The sequence below is a fragment of the Ictidomys tridecemlineatus genome, chromosome 9 (genome assembly GCF_052094955.1).
Source record: "Ictidomys tridecemlineatus isolate mIctTri1 chromosome 9, mIctTri1.hap1, whole genome shotgun sequence".
Taxonomy (NCBI): Eukaryota; Metazoa; Chordata; class Mammalia; order Rodentia; family Sciuridae; genus Ictidomys; species Ictidomys tridecemlineatus.
In genome coordinates this window covers 146,068,903-146,079,835 of record NC_135485.1, presented here as the reverse complement: position 1 = coordinate 146,079,835, position 10,933 = coordinate 146,068,903, and the positions used below count along the sequence as shown (strand labels likewise).

Here is a 10,933-nt window from a genome sequence, read left to right as displayed (position 1 = left end):
GTCTTCACCAAGGACTTGTAAAGTCACCTGCTCCAGAAACCAAGAGCCGTCTTTTCTGTCCCACCGAGACTATTTGCATTAAGGTTTCCAGGGAATCACAACAGACGGTTGTACTGACCGCACAGTATTTAATATGATCAGGTCTTAAATAAGAAGACAGGAGCATAAACAATTAAAGTGAAAAATATAATAAATAATCATTAAGTTATAAAGTACATAGTTTATATTAAAACTAAATTCTCAGATGCAAATGTAAATACAGAAGAGCAATAATATAGAATAATAATGCCACAATTTTATACAAGAGTCCAGAGAAGACAGTTTCACCTAAAATAGTCAAAATTCAGATTGATCTTCCTTGAACTCCAGGACCCACAGCAGAGCTTCCCCTCTGTGCCTTTCCTCTCAGGACCTTTTTCTGTTCCTACAAATGGTATTGGGATCACGCTGAGCACCGGAGCATCAGGCTCTGCTGGAGTTGCGCTGCGAGGCTGGTCCCTGCTCCTGCAGGAGCGCCCAGAACTCGAGAGACTCACGTGGCCACAGCTCTGCAGAAGAGAGCAGCCCCTGGGGACTGAGTCCAGCGCCCTGGATGTACACAAGGAAGTGGAAATCCTCCGAGTTAACCAGTGCCCACGGATGCAGGTGTCCCGCGTCACTGTCCCCAGGTGAGCGGTGATGTCTGTGGTTCTCCTCCGTCCCCTCTGGACGGGCTTCCTGCAGAGGGCAGCACTGCCTCCTCTCCTGGCGCTGGGGCTGTGCTGAGCCTGAAGGTCAGGGTCCTCAGCCAGCCCCGAGAGTCCTGCTCACTTTTCGAGTGAAGAGCCTGGCCAAAAGGGCTAGGACAGATCCTCAACAGTAAACACACCAAAATAAATACATTAAATAGAACATCACAATGTCCAGAAGTCAGCAAGTATAAAGCCCGAACCCAAACACAGTCCGGGTCTCTCCCGCGCTCCAGGGGGGCTGCATCCCTGGCCCCTGCCACTCTTGGCTCTGCCCAGCAGCCTGGGTGGCACCCCGGAGGCTCAGCAGGCTGCTGTGGCCATCCCAGGCCACGCTCCCACAGTCCCTCGGGATGGCATATTCTAAAGGCTTAGAAAAGTGACTCATTTCTGACTATAAAGCACTTGAAGGAGCTTTCAGGAAAGAACCATGCTGGACGCACCTTTCCAGTCTGAATCTGTCTGGAAAACACTTTCAAGTGGACAAGTTTTCTTCTCAGAGTGTAAGGCACTCCCACCTCCTGATCTCGCATGCTCAGAGCCACTGAATGATAAGAAATTCTCAAATAGCTTATACCAGTCTAGCGGAAATTTTATTTTTCTAGAGTTTTAAACTTGCTATTTAAACACACTCTGCTGAAATCGATATGAAAGATCAGTTGGAGCAGATATCTTGTTTTTACAACTCTTGACCAAAAGGTTGGAAAGTTTACTGGAAAGCCTGAGACAGGCCTCCTCCCGGCCACTTTGTCTCCTAGCTTTGAGTCTGTGTCAGTGACTGAATTTGTCTTCTCCAAAGTGAACACGGAGTCTCTAACACGAGAAACCTGTTCTGAAGTATACTCATCACATAAGTTTCATTTTAAAACGAAGAAAGCAAAGATGGAGGAGGGAGACCTCTGGAGTTACTGGGTCCCCTGTAGTATGACCGCTCCATCTGAGAGCCAGGAGACGGCCTCAGCCCTCCATCCCAGGAGGCCACCAGTGCCTGTCCCTCGGCAGAGTTCACTTGACATGTTTGCACACCTCAAAGGCCACGTCTACTTCATAAATACATTCATAACTATGGAATTTAAATATTTTTGACAAAACTATAAAAAAGCAGGATTTTTTTGGTCCCCATCTGGTAAATCTGTCCCCTGATACATAAATAAGTTACATATTTATTTGTTAGGCACTTTGAAATAAAACGTAAAACATCTTCAGATATGCATTTTTAAACATTCAGTTTACATTTCCTTAGAAGAATACAGATTCCAATTTTTCATCTTGATCCCGTGCTTCTCTATGTTCAGCTTGAATGAAGGCATGCACTTTTAAAGTATGGTCATGACAGAACCCATTTTTGTGGTAATCAGCACTAAAGTTAACGGAAGATCAATAAATTCTTGAGGAGTATTTTTGGTTAACAATTTTAGCCTTCTCCATCAGCCAAGGAACGTCACAGTTGGGCAGTGAGATAAAGTAAAAATGCAGAAGCCATAGAAACCCATGGCCTGGGAAGTCAGACTCCTGGCCCTGAAGTATGGCATACTAATTTGGGGAAGATCCTAGCTTTGCACACTTACTGAGGTCTTTTCCCACACTAATGGACTGCACTTCTGCTCTCAGAGTACCAAGAAGTGAGTCCAACTGCTGTTAGAGTGTGTAACGTAGCGCCCAGCTCCAAGTCAGGTCTCCAGGAACCTTCTTCTGCCTCGTGTCTAGGGAAGATGCTGGTGGACCATCTGTGGAGAGAGTGTGCCGTGAGTACTCGGCCTGAGAAGCACTCGGGGAGACGCAGACCAAGGGCAGCCGCAGGGTGATTTAAGGAAGATACCTTTTGGAGAAGCGACTTCAGTCTTTCCAGAAATTCCTTAGGTGGTTTCTTCTCATAGGAGTCACATGAAGGGCATGTCTAGAAATCAAGGAAAAGTGACATTCTTCTTTAAAACTCCTTCCTACTGAATAAAGTGTTTATTTGAAATTTATTTTCCAGCCAGGCTTGATGGCACAGGCCTGTAATCCCAGTGGGTCAGGAGGCTGAGGAAGGAGGATCATGAGTTCAAAGCCAGCCTCAGCCACTCAGCAAGGTCATAAGCAACTCAGCAAGACCCTGTCTCTAGGTAAAATACTTTTTAAAATGGCCAGGGATGTGGCTCAGTAGTTAAGTGCTCCCCCTGGTTCAATTCCTGGTACAAAAACAAAACAAAAATAAAAAATCTGGGAAAGTACATAGAATTGTTGTGAAAGTAACAATGGTAAAAATCACTTACAATCCTGTTCCTGGCAAAGCCTGCAATGTCTGCTATATCTCCCCCAGTGGTGTTTAAGATTTTTGTTTTTACTTTGCTTTTATGTCACACTGGTTGATAATCTGCTTTTTCCCCCTAACACATCACAAGAATTTCCTAGGTGTTACATAGTCTTCAAAAGTATTAAATATAATGGTTACTTTGTATGCCAACAAAGAATGAAATTATTACCATTTTTGGACACCTAGGTAGCTTCTAATTTTTCCCTTTGGTAAGCAATACTTCAAAAACCACCTCTGTAAATCATTTTTCATAGATATTTAGTTTATTTGATAAATTTCTAGAAGTAGAATAACTAAATTAAAGACAAATAATTTTTAAGGTTTTTTATATACATTGTAAAATAATTGCATGTCTTTTCACTTACAGTATTCTTATTATTGGGAAAAAATGATAAACAAATTCTCATTTAATTGGAAAAAATAAGATTTCCTTGTTTTAACATGCATTTGACGGCTGGGGGATTGAACTGCCTGCTCCACTCCTCCCTCCCTCCCTGCCTTCCTTCCCAGCTCTGGATTTACATTCTCTATTCTTCTTCCAGGTGTAGCGTGGTGCTTAAGCCCCTGGATGCCAGTTTCATGCAGTGACAACATCTGGCTGAGAGACATGAGTAAGTCATTCTGACAACTATTTGTGGCACCTGGTGAGTCTCTTAACTTCTTGAGTAGGTCTCCCTCTCTTCCTCTGTAAAACGAAGGTGCTTAACTGGATAGTTCCAAGTTCAGTGCTGAGGTGTTGGGTTTTAAAGCCACACCCAGCTCCTTTCATCTGAGGAAGGTTTTAAAGGGCTATTTTCACATGGCAACCTGGCCAAGCAGTCAAAGGAAATAAGAATCATTTTGGTAGTGTCATTAAGATTTCACTTGAAGCACGTGGGGAATTTCTTGGAGGAGGGAGACTTAATAACAAAATTTTAGAGTAACTTATTTTATGTGGTTTCCACTGGTTGAGATGAATGCCAGTTACTCATGATCTTGAGTATTACCGTTGCCTATGAGTTGGCATAAGAAGATATACACAAGAAAGACTTGGGTATCTGAAAAACCAGGGATGTGGAAATTCCCCAGCCAAGCAAGAGAGTACACCTTTTTAAGTTCAATACTGACTCTGTTACTGTTCAGGACAAAAATGTTCTTTAAGAGAGAAGGGCAAAGTTTAAGATGATCTTGATCCTGCAGGCTGCCCCTTTTCTTGTCGGACAGCTAGGATCCAGCTCCCATGAACAAGAGCACAGCTATATGTGGCCATATATAACAGGAGGAAAATGCTTCTTACTGTCTAAGTCACAGTCGGATGCTCTTCCTAAGGACTCGCCTCAGGAAGCTACATGAACATAGTCCAGCTACTAGAGATTAGCAGCAACTTCTAACTGGGTTTCTGGGCACTTTTGAGGTCTTGAGAGAAGCAAGCTACTTCTCAAAATGTACCACATGTGACAAGGTGTCACTAGAGCCCTAGAGGTTCCAGCTGTGAGAGTGTGTGTGTGTGTGTGTGCACCATAACAGACGTATTGCATTGTAGTTAACAAATACAAATGGGATAGGTGACAAGTGACGGTCTTACTGGAATGAGTTCCTGCTCTCTGCTTGCATTTGTAGAAGGTACTCTCCTCTTCAGGTTTTTGATGAATAAACTGATCCTCGTTCCGTTGTCTCCTGTGTTTGGTGGCTTGAGTTGGCCAGCAAACTTCTGAAAGCACAGCAAAGCTGACTGCTCACAGCGTCCCTGAAAGAGAACCAATTTGCACAGACGTTAGGGAAGTCATCACAATGCTGAGAGTGACTCTCCCGGCCCCTCTTTCCACCTGTACCAGCGTGCGTAGGGTCACACTCATCTCAACAGAGCAGGAAGGGCTGAGCGCAGCACGTCTGAATCATTGGCCGGAGAAGACAGAGGTGCCTGGGTGTAAATCTCCCCTTGTGCTGGAAAGAAGGAAGGGGTTCTGCCTTGCCGAGACAGGAGAGGAGAGCCTCCCTTTTCCACGGCTCTTTATTCTTAGTGCCACACTGAGGTACGTATTGAGGTCTGGCTGGTAGGAGGGCTGGTGGGAGGCCGGTGGCCAGGGAGAGCTCGTTTGGTTCAAGAGCCCGGCTGCTCCATTATGAGGCTCCGAGTTGCTCTGTGGCTTTGGTAAATTACACTGCAGTCTGGTTTGCCAGCTGTCACTCTGGGAGATCCACAGAAGCACCTCTCAGTGGTGGGCTGTAAGCAGCTTTCCACCCTGTGCAGCGATGGCCCCAGGTCTTGCTGAGAGGAGATGCACTTAGCACTGATGGTGCAGCCCACAGGTGAGTGACTGAGTGAAAGCCCACATTTGGGAAGGGAAGTGGGTTCCTATCTCTGAGGACATATTCGAAGATTCCTATCCTTCCCGAGGCTAGGCATGGCTTTTCTAAAATCCTGTTCACATCCTCGGGTAAGTTAGGGTAGGATTCCAAACCAACAAACCAATCACACAGCCGAGAACAGTATTTGAGATTTGCCCAACCGATGGGAGCAGGACCATTCCTTAGAAGACACAATAGGGCTAAGGACATAGCTCAGTGGCGGAGCACTTGCCTAGCAGTAGAGGCCCAGGTCCATCACTATCACCACAGGAAGGAAGGAAGGAGATAAAAATAGTGTCTCCCGCTATAGAACAAGGACTCGCCTTGGCAAAATGACTAGAGAAAGAAGCCAGAATCTTAACAATCAAACCAGAAAGGGAATGGAACTCCTTGGGAGAGCAACTCTTAAGTCCACTCCCCAAAGCACACGGATGCTGACCTAGGAAGGGCCTGTACCTGGCTGCCTGTTTTCCTTTAGCCCGTGCATGCGATGCTGTTTCCCCCCAAATGCCACATCTTGGTCTTGCTCATGCACATGGAAGCCACGGCCTTCCATCCAGAAACCTCCTGAAAGAGGCTGGGCAGTGCAGGACAGCGTTCCCTGCCTCTGCTCAGGGCAGTCAGCTGGAAGGAGCCGGAGCTGCTCTGCATTTTCCAGCCCATGTGCGCACCCCACGTGGATGTTGATTAATAACACGCATCTCTAAGTCACAAACCCCCAGTTTCGCTTTGCATATGTGGCCACAAGCCGAGAACCTGCTTATCTGGTTTCCTCATACCAGGCCGGGTTGCCTTTCATCCGGCAAGGTGGTGTCCTTTCCAATTTTGCCAAAATGCTTATTTAATAGAAACTATTTATAAATGTTAATTATAGCACTTTTTTTTCCTTGAAAACCACATGTTCATGTTTGTTGAAGTTTTTTCTTTTCTCTTCTTTTTGACCACAACCGGCTTAACTTACTGGAAAAAAATAATATTCATATTTAAAGAGATAAATTTTCCAGCTGAAACTGAAAACACTAACTGCTTCATCCGTGATGATCTGAGAAACCAGCATTTCTCACAGGGGCCTGTTTTGCTGAGTTAACATTTTCATTTGTATGTTGAAACCAAATTAGGTTCCAAAGAAGTGCAGGGGCTCTACGGAACCAGTGCCCTGTGACAATATCACCAGGAATGATCAAGACCAATGGTCAAAACTCTTGACCCTAAGAAAGGCTTTCTGAGAGCCTCTGTCATTAGCAGAAGATGGCGCATGGGCGCCAAGGCTGGTGCTGATGGCGCTGCGTCTCCCAGCCCTCCCTGTCCACCTGTGTGGACAGGTACTGTGTTCACTTTGTGGTCCTGTCCTGCAAGAGCAGAGCTGTGCCTGGCAAAGTGCGGTCTAGACAGCTAACCGCTGGGTCTCACCTCAGGAGCACGCCAGAGCAGCCTCAGGAAGGAACAGAAATGAGCACCTGCCCTGCCACCTGCCCAGAGGTGTGCAGGCAGGGAGTGGACCTAGACCCAGGCAGCCTCCAGTGCCCTGGCCTCAGGAGTCCTGGGCCAGCCTGAGTCCCTGTACAGCACCTCTTGGGGCATCCCTGCTGCTCTCCTTTGCTGGGCCTTGGTGACAGCAAAGTCCTGGGCCAACGATACTGGAAAGTATGAGGAGCTCCCTGGTCCACCTTGGTTTTGCGGACTAGAGGGAATGAAGGGAGTCAGAAGCAGGAGTAGAACCCACTCCTCTCAGGCCGGGAAGCAGTCAGGAGCTGCTTTTGGAAAAAAAGCTCACTTTATTTTGCAATTGAATATTTGAAAGCATTTGCCTCCTTATTAGGGTTTTTTTTTCTTCTTCTTCTTTTGCAAAGAAAGCCATGCTCATTTGTGGCAGGAAGCCTTGCTCCCTGGGAAGATCACCTCTGAGCCCCCCACAAACTGAGCTTGTATCAGGGTTTGCAACAGCAGCACCACAGACATCCTGGACCACTCTTGGCTGTCAGAGCTGTCTAATGCACTCCACTGAGCAGCGTCCTGTCCTCTAACTACCAGAGGCGGCGGCACTCTCCCTGCCAGCCCCAGTCCTTCCAACCCCAAATTTCTCTGGACAATGTCAAAGGTCCCTTGGGGGCAAAATCACCACTACTGGAGGACCCCTGGTTATTTGACTGAAGGAAGAAGGAGAGAGAGGGGGGTGAGAAACCTGGAGGGCCAGTTAGAGATCCTTGCTGAGCACTATTACATAAATGCACATTTACGGCCCTATTTTCAGTAAACTTCTAAATTCTGTGACAGGCCCTGCTTTGGAGCTGGCCCTGAAAAACTTGGCCTCAACTCTCTTCTTCCTTCCTGAACTTTTCATCCAGTGAACTTAAAGATCTCAGGTGCACACGACTCCCCTGTATCGTAGAAAGCAGAGCTTGATCAGATTATCAGACAGCTCTGGTATTGCTGAGGCAAAACCCGCTCTTTTAGATGTAAGATATGAATGTCTTTCAGTGGAGCAGGGACAAGGAGGTGTGGGTGCGTGTGCATGTATGGAAACATCACCTTGATCCACTAATGTGTACAATGGATATGCACTAATAATCATAATGGAAAGATAAAAAATGAAAGTGGCTACGAAAAATTTACACTTTAGAAATCATTCATTAACACAACATATAAAGGAATTACCCGTTGGATGAGTTTAAGTTAGAAAATGGGCTATTTTCCTATTTTGCAAGTTGAAGAGTGCAGCTAGGAAACTCTGGGAAGAACAGGATCCCTAGTCGAACAAGGCGCACAAGATGCTGAAAAGCGCATGTTTTGATACTTAGGCACCTTGAATTAAGAAGTATTCCTAATTATGCTACTTTCATTTTAGATGCTACTTAGTAGAAAAGGACCTAGTAAATATGAGAGTAGCTAGGTTCTGAGCTGGAGAGTGAATTTTAGAGAAAAGCAATAGTTGTGACTCATTCACTTTCTAAAGTTTTACACAGTCATTTACCATAACTGTTTTCTTTGCAATGCCTCTTAGTAAATCTGCCCCTTTGTAGTGTCCTAATTACTGGTAGCACTTTCATAGTTATCCTAATTTATGCAATTAAAGGTTGGTGACAATGAATGTCAGGTTTCCCAGATTGCATTTATGCCCTCAGGGTGCCAAGCCAGCAGACCACGCTGAAGAGGTTACCGGGAAAAGAGCAGTAGACCCCGCTCTTGAATGAGCTGCCTGGCCGCTTCTCCCTGGGACTCGGATTTGAAGAGCTGAAGAGATGGACTAAGTTGTTGAAAATGGTCCTTTCAAAAGACCCCACCGAGGGCCAAGGTACGTGTGGATCATACTTCAAAGGAGGGCAGGGGCTTCCACAGCGCTGTCCCCCACACGGTCTCTGTAATCTAATTCTTGCTATCTTTTTACTTTATTTCTAGTTTATTATTTAAAGGGGAATTCCTCTCCTTCTGGGAGGAATTATCTCTGTGTTCCCTAAATAAGACTACAGAGAAGACTGAAGAATCTCCATGCCCGAGGGCCCTGTTCCTTGTACAGAAGCTTTCTTTTCCAGTTTTACCATTCTGTCTTACAAAACTACTCTTAGAGATACTTGAATATAGACATTTGTTTTATAAGAAACATAATGTAGCAGTTTGTTGGTAAATCTATGACTATTGAATAAAATATAAATAAGTATTTTGCCAATTATTAAATGCCCAGATGCATTGAAATTAAGTGTATTCCCAAATAACCATCATAATGCCTTTCTTATAGGATTAAAAACATATCACATATATTTTCAGAAATAAATTCAACAGGTCTTACCTTCACATCTTGCGGAGCTGGCAGAAGTTCAGGCTCCTAGAGAGAAAAAGAAATCAATTCCAATTGACACTTGTAAGTTGAAAGGCTGCTTGCACACTACCGACAAATGCCCTTCCACGCTGCCGGGGTGCGTGGGCTCTTACCAAGTTATTCACATATTTTTTCAGCTGGTCAACTGTGTGTATAAGGTGACGCATTCTAATCATGAGGCGGCGATCTTGCCCTGGGGAGCTTGAGCTATGGGCCACTGTCCCCAGAAGGATGACCATCAGACAGAGAAGCATCCTCTCCATGTGGCCAGCGTGGGTCCCCTCGGTGCAACAGGAGGGCAGGAGCCTTCTGCTCACTGGAGTGTGACTGGGGACGGGCTGTCAGGGAGCCCTTTTATGCCCCCTCAGGGAGAGGCCAGGCCCTCCCAGTGAGCCTGGAAATCTCTCTAGAATGGATGGAGGTGAGTAACTCGATTTTCTTTTCCACTGGCTAGGTATACGTGTGCATGCAACAGTGCGTGGGGGCAGGGATCGCTGGAGTGAACGAAATGTGCCCCGTCTGCACCTTACACAGGAAAAAGACAGAGATGGGTGAATTCCAATTTTCAGCTTGAACCAAGAGAGTGTGTGCTAAGTGGCAGGTACTGTGATACTTCAAAGAGGTAAACAAAAACACTTTGATCTCTTTTCCTCTGCACCCCTGGCATCTGACCTGTCCCCCCTGACAGTCATAAGGGTACTTCAATAATGAGTCAAGTGGAGTGAGTACCTACTGGCAGGACTTTTTTTTAGGTAGACTCTGTCTTTGACTGAAATCACCCTGTATTCCATCATAAGGGGAGGAGGGAAGACTACCTTTTAGGAAATTTTAAATAAAGGGGGTGTTTTCCTAACTTGCCGGAATATTTTAGGTTTTTATCAGGTTTGAAGGGCTAAAAATAGAATTGGCTCCCATCTCTTCATTAAGCAACAGTAATGTTGGCTTCTGACATTTTATTTAGCAATCTGATTTATAAATACATGAGTGATTCTAATATTCTATAGAAAATCTATTCCCCCTGATCAAGATATCATTCTACCATTAAAATAAGCACCCACAGGGCCGGGGTTGTGGCTCAGCGGTAGAGCGCTCGCCTGGTATGTGTGAGGCCCTGGGTATGATCCTCAGCACCACATAAAAATAAATAAATAAAATAAAAAGGTACAAAAAAGGCACCCACAAATTCTTCTATTGTCCCTCTCTTCTCTATGATGCATCAGTTAAGTGAGTGACAGATGCTGATACTCGGTCCTATCCAAGTCAAACAAGAGTTCAAACAGCGACATTGGCAGTGCTGAGAAATGGTGCTTTCTTGGAGGGCAGTGTCTGCCACTTCTGTTAGATGTTGTCACCTGTGGGTGTGAGCACACGATCCTAACTGTGTCTGCAACCAGCAGAAAAGGTTGGCCATCCCCTCTCCTCTGCCTCTTGTCCCTGTGACTCTACCCATTTGAGAAAGTTGACTATAATATTCTAGCCTAAGAGAGCCTTGCTCCACAGCCAGGTCGGTCTGAAAACTAACCCTGGGAATGGATGTTATTTATACTTCTATTGCTCATCTATGTTGTTACACACTTACTTGCAGCCATACTTTATTCTGGAATGTTATGTAACCAAGATAAATGGGAGTTTGTACTTCATTGGCTCTGGGGGTTGACTATGGATTTTTTTTTATTCCAGAATATCTAGAATATGCAGGTTTGGTGTTACAATAGATGAAAACTTTTCCAACATGATCAGGAAGTTCTCCTCATAAACATCACACTC

The 10,933-nt window shown here is 45.3% G+C and overlaps 1 protein-coding gene across 1 annotated transcript; it reads right to left on the bottom strand.

The window, feature by feature from the left end:
- Positions 1 to 2,431: 2,431 nt before the first annotated feature.
- On the bottom strand, positions 2,432 to 9,429 carry Il21 (interleukin 21). Its single transcript, XM_005336532.1, has 5 exons — positions 9,280 to 9,429; positions 9,137 to 9,172; positions 4,589 to 4,750; positions 2,548 to 2,625; positions 2,432 to 2,455 (listed from the first exon to the last, which is right to left on the bottom strand). The coding sequence occupies exons 1-5, from the start codon at positions 9,427 to 9,429 to the stop codon at positions 2,432 to 2,434; spliced, it is 450 nt and encodes a 149-aa protein (XP_005336589.1).
- Positions 9,430 to 10,933: the final 1,504 nt, after the last annotated feature.

Bases quoted from the DNA above. Each gene is read 5' to 3' on its own strand.
- Il21 (XM_005336532.1), bottom strand. From the start codon at position 9,429: ATGGAGAGGATGCTTCTCTGTCTGATGGTCATCCTTCTGGGGACAGTG. The intron at 4,751-9,136 runs GTAAGACCTGTT...GTTCTCTTTCAG, and splicing joins CAGCTCCGCAAGATGTGAAG to GGACGCTGTGAGCAGTCAGC. The intron at 2,626-4,588 runs GTAAGACCGTCA...CTTGATTTCTAG, and splicing joins GAGAGCAGGAACTCATTCCA to ACATGCCCTTCATGTGACTC.